General features: G+C 39.6%; 1 protein-coding gene across 2 annotated transcripts in view; it reads right to left on the bottom strand.

The window, feature by feature from the left end:
- Positions 1–20,169, bottom strand: part of MSH5 (mutS homolog 5) — a 113,229-nt gene that overhangs the window by 85,257 nt on the left and 7,803 nt on the right. The window contains exons 3-5 of one of the 2 annotated variants that reach the window (XM_089652504.1): positions 9,231–9,312; positions 9,013–9,083; positions 3,974–4,095 (exon numbers count right to left, since the gene is read on the bottom strand). In XM_089652504.1, coding sequence (XP_089508630.1) covers positions 3,974–4,095; positions 9,013–9,083; positions 9,231–9,312 — 275 coding nt within the window. The remainder of the gene's footprint in view (positions 1–3,973; positions 4,096–9,012; positions 9,084–9,230; positions 9,313–20,169) is intronic. The other variant, XM_089652503.1, reaches the window with a different exon arrangement.

Raw genomic sequence — 20,169 nt, 5'->3', positions numbered from 1 at the left:
TTGGGTGAACCGCCGATTTCAGGTGCAATTTGCAAGACATTTATACAGATATCTATGCAAATCGTACCAAAAGTAGTGCATGTACTACTTTTGAAATGTCTGATCCAATTGCAGACAATAAGGTGCGACTTGCAAGTTGCAGGGCATGAAAATTGCATGCCAAATCGCACCCAATGTGACCGGGGTGTAAAGCTGTATCGTTTCAATAAAGTAAAGCATGTGTTATATTTTCTTTGCAGATAAGTGGTTGCTTACCTTTCTAAGAAAAATTGTAAAATCTGTAAGGATTATTTGAAAACTGAGGAAGGGTCAGTGAGCAAACATATTTCTACACAGCTCAAGTTAGACTCTTGAACACAGTACACTGTGAATGAAAGTTGCCCTGCTACTAACTTAAGCCGAACATACATGGATCGAAATTTGCTGGTCAACCGATCCACTTATGTACAACGGCCTTGTCGGATTTTTCCTGCTTGATCATTGATCATTGCTGAAGGCTATAACCTGAAACACTGATTAGTGTATTATGACTTTGGGGAAGTCTCCCCACTGTCAGAATACAATAGCTTACTGAGACAATTCCCCATTCTACCTCAAATATGTGGATTGGTGAATCGGGTCAGTTTTTTTCTGTTCAACTCGCGGATTAAATGCAAAAAAGTGACCCATCTATGGCTTGCCTTACTTGCAGCAGTTGTTCAGCAAAGAAGCAAATTACACAAACTACTCTCCACTGCTTCCCTCTGAGCGGACAGGCCATCCATCTTGGAACCTGGCTTCTTAAAGCCACAGGCTGGTTATCTATTTTTTACCATATGAATTATTAAAGGCACACCTCCATATAAGGTGTATTACTTTTATCACAAAACTACACAGCGCCTGGCTCCTGTTCATACTTACTCAGCCAAGGAATAGTTGACTAGCAAATGGCTTTCTTCCAAAGCCACAACAACTGGCCCAGAATGTATTGGAAATTGAGAGGGAAGGATTGAAGGATTAGGGCTATCCTCTGTCAGTGGTAAATCCTGCAGGCTTTCAGGAAGGATTCCAACAAATGCCATTTTACTCGAAGTCTGGAACAAGTTCATTCTTTGCAGCTGAGCAGGATTTTGATCCTAGCAACCGATGGTCACCCAGTTGCTATAAGTTCCTCACACAGATCTGAATTTGGGGCCCAGCCTAGTTCTGTAAGGGCTCAAATTTCAGCCATTTCAGCTTCATCAGAGAATGAGCGTGTGAGCGGTCAGGGGAGCATTTTAGGAGGTTGGTCCGGAGACTTTGCCCTGAGGAGGAAAAACCTTTCCCCTGTGGGATTATATTCTGGCACTGGATTTCCTTGCCAGGTCTTTGTTTGCACCAATAGAAAGGAGTCTTCAGTAGGATGTCACTCAAGAAGCAGTGCCCCTCGGTAACTACAGGGGGCAGAGTTTTGGACCTGCAAGCGCTTCAAGCTGCAGAGTCCTACATCTTCTTTCTTCTGAACAAGTTGGGGCCTATGCCCCTTGAGCACCTTTTTGTCCCCAAGTGGCTTCAGTTTTGATCTTACAAAATTGGTGATTCCATCCTTTCTGGCACGGATGACACATAACCTACACAAGCTGGATTTACCAGGTATCCAAGATGCTTCCTAGCTTAAATCCTCTGGGAGGCTGTTTGTGTTTCCAGGCAAATTCAGAGGCGGAAGATGCAGTAAACCTTGTCATCTTAGAGTGTCAAGGTCATCCTGAAAACATAGTGAAGCCAGGCAAGAGCCTCCAGAAGTGGTAGAGGCTCATTCAGCCAGGTCCATCTCTACATTCGGGACAGCGCATGCAAAGTGTCTATGAAGACTTCTGCAAAGCAGCAGGCTAGTTACCACAGTGCACCTGCATCAGGCACTACAGGGAAGATCCAGGAGCTTATACGTCAATGGACTTCAACAGAATGGTAGTCTAGGCTTCCATGTCCATTGTAATGCAGTGTGATTATACAGTTTAGCCCTCCCTGTTTAGCTAGTTATTTAGCAAATGTATGCTGCCATGTTGGCATCAGGAAAACGGAAAATTGTATCATACTTACCATAATTTTCCTTTCCAGATGCCAATCCATGGTAGCATATGAACCCTCCTTTGTTTGATCTTGATTGTACGGAGAATGGGGGAGATTGCTCTCAGTCAGACTTTTATAGATATACATAGGTCCTGTGGATGTATATATAGAGGCAGAGCTATATCACATGTATGCTGCCATGGATTGGCGTCAGGAAAGGAAAATTATAGTAAGTGTGATACAATTTTCCATTTTTGTTTGTTTTTTTTGTACAGATCGTGGAAAGTTAGAACACTTTTTTTTTTTTTTATTTGTGTCATTGTTTCAGATTTTCTTTCACTTCTTGTCTGGTGAAACCATTTCCAAAAAAGCAATAAGCATAGTGGTAGTAATCCAACAGGGAGTTCTAACCCTTCTCCATTCAATCCAAAACATAAAAAAAAAAGAATTGGCTTGACATACTCTTCTTACTCTAACTCTCGAAATATAAAAATGTTTTTTATACTTTAACAGAATGCTTTAGGATATTCCCTTTTCTAATATATTTGATTAAAAATATGTTAGACTGTTCTATTCCAGGACCAGTATTTCTATTAAAGCATGAATTTTTACTATCATTTGGTGATAACACAAAAACCACCAATATTCCTGCAGCGTATTGTTTCTTATCATGAACAGAACACTGATAATGTCTATGAGAGCTTATCCCCTGCTGACATGCCTTGAAAAGGTAATCCCATCTTTGTTTGAACTGAAAAATGTTTTAAGCTGACCGCTTTTAAGGTAGCTGTTCTGCCAGTTGTTTTTATTCTGTTTTGTTGCTGTTGTAATATTGTACCGAACGAAATAACTGAGAAGGAAGGGGGTCTAAAGCCTGATTCATATGGGTATACCAGTCACAGGTGCTCTGTGCAGGGATATGCAAGGCAGCCCGTTGAAATCAATAAGAGGCAGCTGGCTGCGCACACCTCTACATGCATCCTGAAGTGCACATCCATGTAGGCCCGATGCATGAATCAAGATGTAGGCAGATTGCATTCTGATCTGAGCATTAGACCTGCATGAATGTACAGGCCAGGATGCACGTGGAGGTCCATGCAAGCTGCCTGTCATTGATTTCAACAGGCTGCCTGCATGCAACACCTGTGCATCCTGGACAGCCAAATCCAGTCCTTCGCACAGGCTTACAGACTGGTACACCTGCATGAATGAGGCCACAATACAAGTGCTTTTAAAGCTAAGCTAGAGGCAAGTGGCTAAATGCACAATTGTCATGCATAGTAATCAAAAACAGTGTAGCACTACTCCAATAGGTGCATCAAGATACAGTGTAATTCTGTTTCTATCAAATAAATGCCCCAAAACAAAATGTCTCTGTTTTTTCATCCATGTTTTTTCACTTTCCACTGTGTCCTGTGCATCCACACATTTTAGTGCTCAAAACCACCTTCTTCCACCTCTTTGACCAACACTGTCTATGAGCCACTTATTACATTAGCTCATACATCACATGTTTCCCCTTCCACTGAGTTCCCCAGGTGTTTACTCCAGCAAGCATCTTTTGCTACCTCTGGTCCTTGACACAAGGATCCCTATAGCTCACTCAGCTCCTTTGCACATAGGGGGTTCAATTCCCCCCTACCACACATATTCACTCTGCATATCTAGCGGTTTGCCTGGAGCTTTAAAGAACATTTCATGTTATGTTTAATGAATACATAGCTGCATTTAAGGTTTTTTTTTTTTAGCTAGGAGTCCTGCTTAATTCATGTGTCACTGTAAGCCCTGTGTAGTGGAAGATGTTGTCAAAAGATGTGGCAATTTCACACATTACAAAATATACATGTCTATCATCTGCAACAGATTTATAGCAAAACACATCTGGACCATGTTGTGATCTTTATGCAGTTCAGATCTGGCAATCGTAATATTTCTTACGTCTCACCATAAGAGGGCAGTCAAAGGGAATGATAGAGGATAGATGTAAAATCTTCTCGGGCTCAGTGAGGTTAGAAGGCAGCAATGAGAACTTTGCAGTAAGGATCCGTTGCTTACAGATAGGCAGCGCTGTGGATGGCACAGATAGAAATTCATTATCGGTATTCTTTCAATCCTGAAAAGCAATTCAATGTCCTCATTCACATACTACATTAAAGGGCAGGGGCCTGGTCATTAGAAGGGAACAGCAGAGACATACTGGTGCGGTTTTACAAAGACTAAAGCAACTGCAAGAGGACCTATGACCCACAAAAGTTAGGTTTCAAGTTTTGTTTTCATGGTCATTTATGTTACCTTTTAGCTTTATCCCAGTTCTATGTATGAACAATGTGCCTTAAAGAACACCAGGATAAGCAAAAATCACCCATTAGTACACCCCATACACAAACCACTACTCAGTTAGTAGAATTTTGAAAAACCTTACCATTTAGGAGAAAAGTCTAACTGAATTGTCATGATGCCATCTCTGTAATTCAAAAGGTAACAGCATCTGCTCTGCCAAGGAGGAGGTGTAACAGCAGGGATGACATCATATCCTCTCCTCACTCTGCAGTAAATGGAAACTACAGTTCCTATCAACTGTAGTGAATGTGGGTGGTTACACTAGGCCTGTACATGTTGAATGTGTCTGAGAGTCTAAGTGTCCTGGTCCACCCACCACAGCAAATGGGGCTGAATTACATCACTGCTTCCTATAGGAAGAACTACAGAAGGGATGGGCCAAGACCAATGGCTTGGGGAATAGGAGGCATAGCAGCCGCTGGTCCTACAACCAGGAAACTAAAGAGAATTAACAGTTTGATTTGAAAATGAATAGGCTATTTCAGAACTACTGAGTGGATGAATGACACATTTAGTGAAGGTAGGAAATAAGCAACAAGGACATGTAAAGAAATTTTTGCCTGGAGTTCTGCTTTAAGGTGGAAGTAAACCTACTGTTGACCCCCCTTCCCAGGATTGCTTCTGTCATAGAAGCATTACGAAGACCTTTCACATACTTACCTGTTCACTGGACCAGGCTCCCTGCCATTCTGCTATGCAGAAGTACTGAATAGGAGCCAGTCAGAAGGGGGGGGGGGGGGGGGGGAGGTGAACTTTTAGAACGGGCTTTGGTTTACCCTCCCCTAGCAATAAAAAAAAAAAAAAAAACCTTTACACATACCCTTTAATACCTTAAATTCTGTCTGGTCCTGTGGTGTCCCAGGACCGATGTGGCAGTGGGTGGTCCTTAATGCTGAATTGAATGGTGCTCCTATAATGACCTGTGGGACTTGTTCTGTGCAGCAATACTGGGAGCCCAGGGTCATGTGATAATATCCCCTCCCCAGCAGGGGTGTCCAAAATAGCCTGGGTTTACAGGAAGTGGTTTAAAGTAATAATAAACTTAACATAAGCCCACTGAAGTGACTTGCCTCAGGTAATAAACAGTGATGAAGCAAATCCCCCTGCATAAGCTATACCTGTTTATCTGCAGTCATCTCTTCAAAGTACAATGATCAAAGGGTATTTCTCAGTTTGCAGAAAGCAAGGTGTGTATATCTGACACACGCAGAGCAGAGAGCCCAGTGTAATCCCAAACCTCCATGAAGGGAAAGGATATACCTCCTCTACACTGTCCTAAAAGGGAAACATGCACTTCTGAGGCTTTCACCTTCTGTGTGCTGGAGGGCTGAAGGCTTGGAGGGTAGGGACGATGTCATCTCTAAGAACTGCCTTGTGTCCAGAAAAATTATCAGAAGTGACTCCTGCAGATAGCAGAAGGAGACAGCAGCCAAGAATCACCCTAACTGCTATAGGTTGATGTTAGTGCACACTGCAGAAGGATGTGCTTTGTTCATTTTTCATTTCAGGGGCTTACAACCACTTTAACTAGTTCCCAACCGGGCACTGTAGCTTTACTGCTACAGTGCAGGCCGGCTGTGCATAATCACGTATCGACATGAATGTTTATATTCAAGTAGGGAGCACGCCCACCAACCTGGCTGTTCTATAACTGGCTCCAGCATATGTTGATTAGTGGGTCCCCGCCGATGATTCATGGCCAGAACCCGCCGAACAGCAGAGCAGATGACAGGAGACAGATCTGTGTTGGTACTCTTGTCTCTGGGGATGTGCCGGTTTTTGTCTCCATGCAAACCAGTGAATAAAAACTGTCACATTCCTTATTAAAATCAGCACGCAGTAAACTCAAGAATACTTTCTAGGCACACAGTTAACCTTTTGATTGCCCTAGATGTTAACACTTTCCTACCCAGTGTCATTAGTACAGTGACAGTGCATATTATTAGCACTGATCACTGTATTAGTGTCACTGGTGATGTCAGTGTCAGTTTGCCTGCTGCCAAGAATAGTGCTGCGTTGCTCCCTAGTGATCCAAAACATACGTTGATAATAAACACCCTCCTGAGCATCAAACCCAATGTGTAATAGAATAAATTTGTGAAACAAATAAAGTCAATAGTAAATAAAAAAAAAAACTGGCCGAGCCACTAAATCCAAATAATAAGTGAAACATACATAAAAAATAAACCAAAATCAATTAGCAATAAACACCTGACCAGCCTTTATTTAACACGGCTGAGCTGAAGAATAAAGTGTAAAAAACAACAAAAAAAAGTAAAATATGTGAAACAAATCAGAAATAAAACACGATCACAATAACAGTAAACACCTGGCTAAGGTGTAATAAACACCTGGCTGACCTAAAGCATATATTGTGAAAATCAACAAAAATAGTATTAAATGATTGTAAAACAAATGCCTGGCGGAGCAATCAGCCCCTCAGTGGAATAAATATGTGATGAATCAAATACATGTTCAACTGGGCTAGATATTCACAAAAAGTGCATAATTAAAAAAGAAAAGAAAAGTAGCTCTCCTGAATATTCAAAAAACAGATGAATGGTGAATGATAGATAACGCTTACTAAAGTGCAAAATGCAGTCCATAAGTGATATAACTTACCTGTGGAAGCAGAGGATCCAGTGGGAATAATATTGAGCGTATGTTGACCTATATTTTCTATGGGTCAGCTGTCAAGGTGAGCGTGCATGCCTGAAGGAGGAGGAGCACGATAGATTTGCACACCTGTTGAAGTCACTGGTGCATTAGTTTAAATGTTGGCAGAAAGAGACTGTTATATCACTTTTGGACTGCATTTTGCACTTTAGTAAGCATTATCTATCATTCACCATTTATCTGTTTTTTTGTATATTCAGTAGAGCTGCTTATCATTTTTTTGAATATGCACTTTTTGTGAATAGCTAGCCCAGTTGAACATTTACTCGATTCATCACATATTTATTCCACTGAGGGGCTGATTGCTCAGCCAGGTATTTGTTTTACAATCATTTAATACTGTTTTTGTTGATTTTCACACTTTATGCTTTAGGTCAGCCGGGTGTTTATTACAGCTCAGCCAGGTGTTTACTGCTATTGTGATCGTGTTTTATTTCTGATATGTTTCACATATTTTACAGTTTTTGTTGTTTTTTTACACTTTATTCTTCAGCTCAGCCATGTGTTTATTATAGGCTGGCCAGGTGTTTATTGCTAATTGATTTTGGTTTATTTTTTATATATGTTTCACTTATCATTTGTATTTAGTGGCTCGGCCAGTTTTTTTTATTTACTATTGACTTTATTTGTTTCACAGATTTATTCTATTACACATGGGTTTGATGCTCAGGAGGGTGTTTTATTATTAGTGTATTATTTGGGTCCCTAGAAGGCAGTGCAGCACTATTCTTGAGGAGTTTTATTGATGTGGAACACATTTAGGTGCTTGCAGCAGCTTATCATTTATTTGTGGCAGTATGTGAGTATTATAGCCTGATTTTAGTTTGCCTGCTCTACTTTCACAGTCCAACTTTATAAGGGCTTTGTGCACCTGGGTACACACCCTGCTGGTTGTCTACAAAACTCGGACCCTGGGTTGGAGATTTCTTCCCTCCCAAGGCACTGTGAAAACTCCAAACTATGGAGAACCATCCAGAAGTACCAATATCCAAGGAAAGCTGCAAAAGCAATTTTCTCGACTCACAATCTATGCGCTTTAGTCCTGCACTTAGTAAATGTGCAAACCCTGTGTCCTTTTCCTAACCATTTCTGCCTATATTCCCCCAGTGACAAGGCTTCGCACTGACACAAACCAAAAGAATACTCTATTTGTGTGAAAAGATGATATAAATTTAATTTGAGTACAGCGTTGCATGACCGCACAATAACCAGTTAAAGTAGCGAAATGCGGTATAGCAAAAAATGGCCTGGTCATGAGGGGGGTAAAATCTCTCCCAGACGTCAAGTGGCTAAATAAAGTTAGACACTTACAGATTATATAAAATACAGACACCCAAAGGTATCTGCACATACTTGCATCAGCTTTCTTCACCAATGGTATTGCAGAAAGCTGGATTTTATGAACAGACAAAACACTGACACATCTAAGTAGTGGTGGAGTTTGCCCGCACCTTCACTCCCCCCACCACATACTTACTAGCCCACCATGATAGGCTGCCTTGTTGGTAAATTGGAAATGTGGTGAAACTGGAGAGAGCAGTTAAATCCTGACATTACCTGGAAAAGTCAAAGCTTTGCCTGTTTAAATGGCTGCCAATTAGTCATAGCAGAGGTGAATGGGAACTAATGCAGGTAAGTGCAACTTTATACCTGCTAGCAGTTTCCCTTTTCTTTAAAGAACCATTGCCTCTTGTGACCAAATTTATGTTTCCAGAATTATTTTAGTGAAGCATAAATATGGATTGTTTGTAGTGGTATACCGCACATTGGTCTTTGTCCCAACAAATAAACTTGCTAGTAATGTGTTAAGAATTTACAGCTTCTATACTGTCTCCACAGATCACAAGTTCTGCTGTCATCCTCTGGCTTGTCTTTTTAAACAGAGATGACGGACTTCAGAACAGATAATGACTGACATTTTATATCTGGACACAGGATACAAATAGAGAGCTGTGTAAGACTGATTACCAAAGTCCGTACGAGGATACAGAAATATCTCCACTTTCAATCTTCCATCACTTTCATCATCTGGAAAAGGAAGACATGTGAGAATGTGTGATAGTGAAGAGGATATTAGTAGCTTCTAGAGAATGGGTTATTCGTGTCACATACAGTATAGAGAAATGTGTACAATGTATAGAAAAATAATGAGAAATGTAATAAAAAGGAGGAGCAAAACCAAATTACTTAAGGTTCGAAGAAAGTCAGAGAAATTCGGATCCTGCTTTGCACTGGTCACAATACATTTTGGTTGCAGATCAGTGATTACTGAAAAAAAAGTGTTAAATAAAAGTTAGGAATACATTGCAAACTGAATTCAGTTTTCAGGGAGAAATAAGGCACAGCACTACTTGGCCAACACTGCAGAAACGAACAGTCTATGGACTTCACTAGCAAACTTTTTTTTCCAAGGATGTTATTGTTAGAATTTGTAATGTCGTGATGTCTTAGCAACCAATTAATTTTCAGTTTACTGTCACATCAGCTAGCTGGTAGCTTTAGGATATATGATATAATTTGTAAGGATTTCAGCAAACAAACTTTCAGATTCGTCTCTGCCCTGTATATGAAAATGTCTTGATGTGAATGTCATACTGGAGAAGTGGGTGTTTCTAAGGATACAGTATTTGCATGGAGACTGCCTTAGATAACACAAGCATGTGATGCTGAGCCTTCATGACTGAAAGAATTGAAATCCAATGGATGACAGGGTGGGTTGGAGACAGTAAGGCTGGAGAGAAAGGACTGGTGATGCTGGATATTAATCAGCCAGGAAATGCGGCAGGCTATATCTAACTTACTACAGATTCCAATGCACACTGTGAAAAACTCATTGTGCAGTGAAATCAAAATAAGCAATTTCAGTACAGAAGAGAAACCTGAGCAAGAATGAAGATGAGGCTGGAGTTCAGCATTAAAGAATATATAAACCCAACATTTCATATTCTTGACAATACAGCATGAAACAATATCCTGTTCTCTTTGTATTGCTTCCTTTGGTGAATACCCTAGTGTTCCTGCCAGTCTTTCTGCTTTCCTAATAAAAACTGACCACACTAAGCAGGAGAACACAATGTTGTTGGTTCTCTAGCTGTGCTGAGAAGACTCCCTCCTCTTCTCCAATGATAACAATTGCCTGACACACCCCTTGCACAGCCTTTCACAGGGAAGTTCACTGACCTGCTGTTTCTCTTCTTCCAGTGCTTATGTAGCTGAGAACAGAGGGTATGTGATCACTTATAAAAAAAAAAAGGGGGGGGGTATTTATACAATCATTTTACATTTTTTTAAAAAAAGGATTGTGTAACAATTAAATCCAACATAAATTAAGTAAAGTACTTTTTTCATAGAAGTGCAAAACATTCTCAGGAAATAAAGTCACATCTCCCCCACATCTATAAAAGGTATAATAGTACACAAAGTTGTAGCTAGTGGCATCTATGAGCCAGACATCCAGAATAAAAGAGCTACAAAACAAGTCATGGTTTAACTTGCACTCACAATAGGTAGATTCATGGCTCAGGCATCAGTGCCTTTTCTCAGATTTCACTTGTTCTCTAGCCCTAAGTTTGTTTCTCTGACTATAATGAAATCCATTATGGAAGAGTTGAGGTTGGGAAGGTAAACAGGCTAATGAGGTAAGTAAAAGGATCCTTTTTTTTTCTTTCAAAAATAGTTTCTTAGATTTTGGCCTTTCAGTCATTGCCAAGTAAAAGTACATCAATCTGAAATGCGTCATTAAACACCAAGTATCTGCTATAAAAATGCCCCAGCCCACTGCAATTATTCATAGTTTACTCATTCTGTATAAGCACCTTTTGAATCATGCAGTCACATTAATATACGCTACTCTTCCTTGACAACCTAATACAGCAATAAGTAATAATGGAAACCAAACAATGGTAAGAGTGACGTCATCATATGAATTGCAAAAGAGTTTTTTCCATCTCTGGATTAACATGTTTAACAGGTCATATACATATTTTATTCAGTTATTTATTTCTTGGTCCTACTTTCTACAATTCTAAAATGTGCCTTAACATATTTAGTGTAGAGACATGTACAACTCATCTCCCCTAAAATAATAATAATAATATAAACAAATGAAATTAATCAAATTCAACCACAGTGTTATGAATATATCTAAATCAAGTTAGCTAACTGTAAATATGAACAGAAAGTAAAGTATACAAAGAATTTCAGCTATCCAAAAGGAGAATGAAAGCAAACAGATAAAAATAACAAATATTAACTGCATAAGTGAAGGATCAAGTAATAAAAGAAGATGGCGACAGTTGTGATAAATTCTGTATTAACCTCATTTATTACCCCTATCTGTCTGGCTATCTCTGAAGCTACTGTTTTCACCTTTAGACGATCCCTGAAAACCTCTCTTTAACTGCTTCCCGATCACCCTATAGCAGAAATATTGCTACAGGGCGGCACGGGTGCACAAAATCACATATACACGTGATTTTGCATTTCCAGGTAGGGGGCACGCGCGCCCTACCTGCACCACCATTCACAGCCACCAATCACCAGACCCAGGACGGTAATTACCCACCAGCACCCGGTGATTACCGAGCATCTCTGACGGGGAGGAAGACTGTTTTGTCTTCCTCCCTGTCAGCTCGGGCACACTGCTCAGGATGGCTTTTCACAGCACAGCCATCCCGAGCAGTGTGCTTACAGTGAAGAACACCCCACTGCCCCCTAGTAAAACACTCCATACATATAGTTAACCCTTCGATCACCTCATGTTAACCTCTTCCTGCCCAGTGCCATTAGTACAGTATCAGCGCTTTCCTTTTTAGCAATGATCACTGTATTGGTGTCACTGGGGATGTCAGTGACATCATTAGTTCTTCCCCAGTGTCATAATGTCCGCCACAGTCCCGCTAAAAGTCGCTGATTGCCGCCATTATTAGTAGAAAAAAAAAATCCCAGTATCTATACTGCCATTTGTAAACGCTATAACTTTCACGTAAAGCAATTAATTTACATGTATTGGGATTTTGTTTAGTAAAGACATGTCACAGAATACATTTTGGCCTATGTTTGACAAAAAAATTTTTTTACATTTTTTTACTGGACATGTTTAGTAGCAAAAAGTCCAAGATATTATTTTTTCTCAAAATTGTCCTTTTTTTTTTTCTTTTTATAGCGCAAAAAATAAAAAACACACCGGCAATCAAATCCCACTGGCAGAAAGCTCAAATTGTGGGGGGAAAAAAAGACGTAATTTCATTTGGGTGCAGCGTTGCATGACCACGCAATTGTCAGTTAAAATAACGCAGCGCCATATCGCTTTCTTTGTGATTTCTTTGTGAGTGGGCAAACATTCAAAATCAACAGGAGATCAAATACTTATTTCCTTCACTGTATACATGGACAATTTTTATTCAAGCATGCAACTATTTAGACATTTGTAAAATCTTGGAATTGGCGCATGTGGCACCGTACGACCTAATCGCTGGGGCTTCCCCCAACGGCTTATAAATACCTGTCTTAGGGGGAAAAGGCCTGCTTGAGAAATGAGGAATTGCTCGCAGTGAAGTGGAAGGACAAACGGGATGTTTTTGTCCTGTCTTCCATTCACGCAGATACGACCATCCAAATTACCGCGGTAGCTGGTGTTGTTGATAAGCCCTTCTGTGTCCTTGACTATAACCTTAACATGGGAGGGGGGGTCTTCAACAGACAGATGATGAAGCTGTAATTAGTTTCCTGAAAAGCCAGACACTGGTACAAAACAATGTCTTTATTTCAATTGGCTCTATATAACGCTTCTGATGGAGCAGGGCCCCCGACCCTGCCCTTCTCACCAACTCGTGACCAAAGGACCAGTCAATCTCGCACCGTGCTGTCACCTGCGTAACAATGCCACTCTCAGCTGCACCCTGCACAAAGGTTTTCCAGCCATGTGCCAACATAGTCATGTATGACCTGGATCTGTTCAGAATGAAATGATCTCTCCAAATATATACCTAATATTAATGTGCCCAGTTCCTCATAAATTTTATGAACTGTTACATGTGGAATAGACATTTTATGGCATGCTCTGCATTCCTAGAGCCCTAATGGCCTAACAGGTCATATGTGATGGCTGACTGAGTTATTGTTTTACGATAGGGCAGAGGAAAGTGGTTTTCATGGTTCCTGAAAAATAGACCTCCTTCCAAGACTAATTAGCGGTTTACAGCTCTGGAGTTGGCCTCTATTTGTGTTTTATTTAAGATAAGAGACTCTTTTAAAGTCTGTTACAACTTACAGCTACAAATTCCATTCCAAGAGGAGGGAGGAGGGGGGAAAGATCATTGTTCATGAAAAACAAAATGGCTGAGACCTTAACAAGATGGCTGTCGTGTACAGCTTCCAAGTCTCTATTGCGCATAACCCTCAAGGGGCGAATAATCTAAGGTCCCTAACTCACATTCATACATACACGTACTAGGGCCAATTTAGACAGGATCCAATTCACCTAGCAGCATGTCTTTGGAGTGTGGCAGGAAACCAGAGTACCTGGAGGAAACCCACGCAGGCACAGGGAGAACATGCAAATTCCAGGCAGGTGGTGCCGTGGTTGGGATTTGAACCAAGAACCCTAATACTGCCAGGTGGAAGTGCTAACCATTAGCCACTGTGCTGCCCTTTTGAATTTTTTTTGTTATTCTGTCTCTGTGTTACAATACACCTACCATTCGATTTTTATACAAATCATTTCTTTGTGAGTGGGCAAACATTCAAAATCAGAAGAGGATCAAATATTTATTTCCTTCACTGTATATGCCAAAGCATGGGAGCCTGGGGTGGCCAGTGGGTGGATGGCCCCTATGATTCAGCATATATATTTTATAACATTTGTTGTTACATTTCATGTGTGCCCACCATTAGAAGTGGGTGGATGCAAGGAGGTATATTCTAATGGTGGGCATACCACACACTTTGTATGGCAGAGATTTCTTCTCTTTTTTTCATTCATCCCACAGGCTGCATAAAAAAAAAAAAGAACATGGCATATACACCCAACAAGGACCAGTGACATGGTACATCACTGGACTTTGAGTGATTATACCAGGATGATGCCTGCAGCTGCAAGCATCATCCTGGTATTGTTTTTTTTCAGCCGGCGATGGGCTTTCATGTGAAAGCAATCCTAGTGGCAAATTAGCTGCAGGATTGCTTTTACAAGCAGCGGGAGAAGATGCCCCCCACTCCCACTGCCTTCCACAGCCTCCTCGGGCAGTCCTGTGCCATCGGGGGAACTTGAGAATGTAGCCGGTGTTTCTGCCAGCTGACCATAGAGCTGATTGGAGACCGGAATGGTGCCAATTACCTCTATAGTCTAAGAAATTGGAAGCTATGAGCATTTCATCACTTCAGTTTCGCAGGATATAAACAGTGCCATTTGTAAATTGGGAAAGCATCTGATCACACCGATCTTGGGAAGATTAGATAATGTAAGGGCAGAGCAGATATCTAGAGTCTGATAGACTCCAGATTTCTCAACAAAAGAATATATGACAATGCCCTTTGAAGTTATAGCGGATATTTGAATTCCTTGTGATAGTATTAAAAGTGATCAAAAAAAAAAAATGAAAGGGACAGTGTAAAAATAAAAAAAAATCAAAATAACGTAAAAAAAAAAAAAAAGTACTCTGGCCCCCGCGCAGCTGCGTGCGTGAGTGTTGACCCCGTGCCAGTATGTAAACAGCAGTTGCACCATGCATGTGAGGTATCGCCACGAATGTCAGATAAAAGGAAGTAATTCTAGCACTAGACCTCCATTGTAAATCTAAAATGGTAGCTTGTAAAGGCTTTTAAAGCGTTGCCTATGGATATTAAAAATGTATGCAGTTTGTCGCCATTGCACGGGGCATGCGCAGTTTTAAAGCATGTCATGTTTGGTATATATTTACTCGGCATACCATACCAAATAATTGGCCAATATATTGTGTTTTTGTACATTAAAATTTTAAAAAGTGTATTTTTATTTTAAATTTGCGTTTGAAAAATAGCCGCGCGAGTACCATGTGACATAAAAAAAATTGTAGCACCCACCATTTTTTTCACTAGGGTGTCTGCTTTAAAAAAATATATAATGTTTGGGGGTTCAAAGTAATTTCCTAGCAAAAATACTGTTTTTTTTTTTCATGTGAACAAAGTGTCAGAAAAGGCTTGGTCTTCAGGTGGTTAGAAGACTGAGTGATGACATACACTTCAAATGCTAGCCATAAAATGCCCCCTCCCCCCAAGATGACCCCTTTTTGGAAAGTAGATACCCCAAACTATTTGCTGAGAGGCATGTTGAGTCAATAGAAGAATTTATTTTTTACCACAAGTTTTTGGAAATTGACAAAAAATTTTTTTTTTTTTTTTTACACAAAATTGTCACTTAAATAATTTATTGCTCACACATGCCATGTGTATATATGGAATTACTCCCCAAAATACATTCTGCTACTTCTCGGGAGTATGGGGATACCACATGTGAGAGACCTTTTAGCAGTCTAGCTAAGTACAGGACCCCAAAATCCAATAAACACTGTCAGGCTTTTAAAAGGGTTTATTTCCTCATTACACTTCCTGACTACCTATCACAGTTTTGGAGGCCCTGAAATGAGTAATTTTTGGAAAATAGACAATCCCAAGGAATTTGATAAGAAGCATTGTGAGTATTTTGCAGATCTCATTTGTTGCCACAAGTTTTTGGAAAATGAAGAAAGAAAACAAAAACTTTTTTTTTTCTTTTCTTTTTTATATTTCAAAATCATTTGGGGGGGGGGGGGGGGTTGGTGCTATCCTGGCATTTCATGGCCTCCGAAACTATGATAGGTAGTGAGGAAGTGAAATGAGTATGTAGGACGGCGGAACTGGAAGACCAGGTCTGTGATAATGCCCTGTGGGAGGGGCGAAACGCATCAATGCACTTCCGGTCCTGCCGTCCTACGTCACTTCTGGTGAGTGGAATGCACGCCAGTGTGCTGCGTTCCAGGAGGCCATCTTTTGTATGGGAGATTTTTCATACTGTCTACTCACATCTGCTGCTGACTGAGGGATCTCTAAAAACTACCCTGAAGTTTGTGAGGATTGTGGATTCATCTTATGCAATTAAAATGCTGGTTTTTACATTGAGTATCTCTGGGAAGTGGAACCTGGTGGTCTTGGAAATTGGAGGAAAGCTTTCCTGTGGTGGAGTAGAGATCTGGAGGCATATTATAAGGGTCCAGGATCCCATAAATACCTAAAAGGTGCTTTTATCACCATAATCTGGTGAGTGTGGTATATATTGGTTTGAGCACTAATTTTTGGTGGAAGCACACTTCCTTAGAAAAAAGGACTTTCTGAATATTTAAGGATTTTTTCACTTGTCATATTTTCTTCACGAATTTTGGAGTGGGACTGTATTTTATATCAATATTTTTGTTTATTAATTTTTTCATACTGATTTAGCACTAGAACAAATAATTTTTTTTTTGTTGTTTTAGAATTTTTGGTGTAGGTTTACACTTATGTACAGCAGCATTTAATTTGGTATTATTTTAATTTTTTTTTTGGCACTCGTGATTTATGTTCATACATTATAAACTTAAGTCCAATCAAAATAGTGTTCTTCTGTAAACCCTCTTGTGGAGAGTTATTCGGCTATCTGCGGTCGGCAAGAGGTTAAAAACAACTCAACATAGTGCTTTATTCTTTTAAACATTTTTATGTAGCAATAAAACATAGGAAATGCACTCACATTCTGGAGATGCATATGCACCACCTATGATGAACATCCGGCAATATATCGATTAAGCACAAGATGGCAGTATCATCTGAACATACATTCCATATGGTGATGGTTTTCTGAGCTCATACAGGACTCTGCTGTTCAGATGATACTGCCATCTTGTGCTTAATCGATATATTGCCGGATGATCATCATAGGTGGTGCAGATATGCACCTCCAGAACGTGAGTGCATTTCCTTTGTTTTATTGCTACAAAAAAGTTTAAAAGGATAAAGCACTATGTTCTTTTTAATGAAGATTATGGATGACACCAAGACATTTATAAAGAGGAAGCATACTTTGGAGACCTCATTTAACAAGCTGTTCTTCCAATTGGGACCAAAAGTGTAGTTAGACTGTGACATTGTACAATGTGAGGTCACACTGTGTGAGGTGAGCAGATATATGGTGGAGGATGTTTTCTCACTGGAATTTGTGACAGCTGCACATATTTTCGTTATCCACAAGAGGGTTTACAGTAGAACACTATTTTGATTGGATTTGCGTTTATAATGACTTTTTTGGTTGATTCAATTATTATTCTTTGTTTTGGTTTGGGTGATTTTTGGTTTTCGGATTTAATTTCTTGTTTTTTAAACTTTTATTTAGCAATAAAACAGGAAATGCACTTACGTTCTGGAGGTGCATATCTCCACCACCTATGATGAACATCCAGCAATATATCGATTAAGCACAAGATGGCAGTATCATCTGAACAGCAGAGTCCTGTATGAGCTCAGAAAACTGTCACCATACGGAATGTATGTTCAGATGATACTGCCATCTTGTGCTTATTCGATATACTGCTGGATGTTCATCATAGGTGGTGCACATAAGCACCTCCAGAATGTGAGTGCATTTCCTATGTTTTATTGCTACATAAAAATGTTTAAAAGGATAAAGCACTATGTTGAGTTCTTTTTAACCTCTTGCCAACCGCAGATAGCCAAATGACCCTCTACAAGAGAGTTTACAGAAGAACACTATTTTATTTGTAGTTGAGTTTATAATGACTTTTTTAGTTGATTCAATTATTATTCTTTGTTTTGATTTGGGTGATTTTTGGTTTTTGGATTTAATTTCTTATTTTTCACAATATTTGATTCATAGGTATTGTGCATTTGTTTGATGTAGCGCAGCATTTTTTCTTCACCTTTATTTTTATTTTTTTTTTTATTCCATAAAAGTTTATTTAGAAGTGACAACATGTTACAGGAAAATATAAAGAAATGCACATACAGCATCAATCAGGTCATAGTTACAGCTTAAACCAAAATACAGGAAGAAACAACATGGTAGAGTGCGACACTGTGGATAACATAAGCATGGCAAATTACGGCAGAGATAGGCCTGTAGTACTCAAGGTTCAAAAATGTACAATAGAGAAGGTAATAACAGCTTACTTCCACCAAGTGAATATCGGCGTACTGGCCTATGCATGGAGAAAATGAACCTTCAGAGCCTAAACCAAAAGCAGTACGCTATCATGAGGCCAAATGAGCATCGCAGTATAAGAGAAGATGTCATGAGTACCATTGACTATCCTAGAAGAGATAAGCTAACCATATACCAAGTAATCCTGGATAAAATGAAGACTAAGCCTGATCGAAGACTAAGAGGTTGTCGAGAAAGAAAAGAAAAAAGGGGAATAGAAAGAAAGAAAAGGATAGGAAAAGGAAAAGAATGGGAGTCATAGTAGATAGAGAGAAGAGAAAGAAGGGAAAAAAAAAAAAAAAAAAAGGGGGGGGGGGAAACCTTTATTTTTATTATTTGCTCCACTGAGACATGGGTTGTGTGCACTAGCGGCTACAGTATTTATATATATATGTGTATTTGTTGTTCTCTATTTACCATAGTAAGTGCTTGAGTTATTTAATTTATATAATACCAGCTTGGAAACCAATAGCATGCAAGTTAATAACGCCACTAAAACATAATATAAAGTGGTTCTAACATCTGAAGGTTCTTCAACTTAGTACATTCTCTGCATTGAGATAAAAACATTGCACTGTGTGTTCCCCCCTCTCCCCAACACTTACCCAACTCCTGCATCGATCCAGGGCTGTGCCCAGCTTCAGGTCTTCTCACTTCCTGGTCTCACAGGCTTTGCTTTGAACAGTGGTAGCCATTGGCTCCTGCTGCTCTCAGTCAAATCCAGGGAGCAGAGAGCAGGGGGTGGGGCCAAGTCGCTTTGTGTTTGTCTTTGGGCACACATAGCCTGGCTTAGGCTGGCCATACATTATACAATTTTCTTGAGAATTTTGCTTTAGATTTACCAAAAACCATAAAAAATGAGGTCAAACCTAAACAACACTTTCAATTGTATCAAATTAGGCAGGCCCTTGCACTACATAGTTGAAAGTAAATCTACAGGAAATTGGGCAAAAATTGTACAGAAAATTGTATAGTGTATGGTCAGCCTACGGAGCAACTGCACACAGCAGGTAAGTATAAACCTGTTTATTATTTTATTAAAAAATACAGACTTTACAACCACTTTTACCATAACTCGACATATCAAAAAATTATACATAATGCATTGCAACAAGAAATAAGCTCATCAGGCTCTTCTTACTGTATGTTCAAAGTTTGCCCAGTTTACTCCCAGGTGTATCCCATATTAATGAACTTTTTTTTTCTGTAATGATGTTTATCATTTTGGAGTCATTGGCTGGCAAGAGGACCTCGATGGCTTGAGTCCAGCATCCCACATATAGCACTTTTTGTGCCTACAAATATGGTTCTCATGCCTGTGTCTCCTGGTGTCAAGCACCAATTGTTCATTTATATACAAGGCCAGATTTAGTCCTTGGGAGGCCCAAGCACTTTAGGTTGGAGGGGCCCCATGATACACATAGTCGGCTTAAATTCTCAATGACAGTCACACATTGGCAAAATGCATGACACAAATATTCTGAGGTCACAGGTGCACACACACATGCAGTCAAAGGCTACCTTCCTTAAGAGTGTAAGCTCAAGACAAAATTTGTTTCTAAAAATATACAATATACTGGTCCAGATGATGCCAAGCAAATATTACTTCCCAAGATACATTTAATAAAAAAGTATTTTTATTATTACATATTATTTATTTTTTATATAATTTTATATTTTTGTATAGAGGGGGGCCTTCTTTTAACCTCTTGTAAAGCCGGCACTGTATGCATGAGAGCCACTTTAACGTTAGCATTGCCAGGCTGTTTGTAGCATAGACTGATTTATATGAAAAGGAGAAGAAGGTGCCTCTAAGTGCAGTATAGACAATTTATTAGTGAACAATAGATAAATTGCACTTACAATCTAAATAGTTAAAAAGAATCATCGTGTGGTGCATTAAGATCCAGGTGAGACAT

Source organism: Staurois parvus, unplaced genomic scaffold, assembly GCF_062004578.1.
Source record: "Staurois parvus isolate SC_StPar_1 unplaced genomic scaffold, SC_StPar_1.0 ptg000684l, whole genome shotgun sequence".
NCBI lineage: Eukaryota > Metazoa > Chordata > Amphibia > Anura > Ranidae > Staurois > Staurois parvus.
Note: the sequence above shows the minus strand (reverse complement) of the source record. Positions and strands in the feature narration are given on the sequence as shown.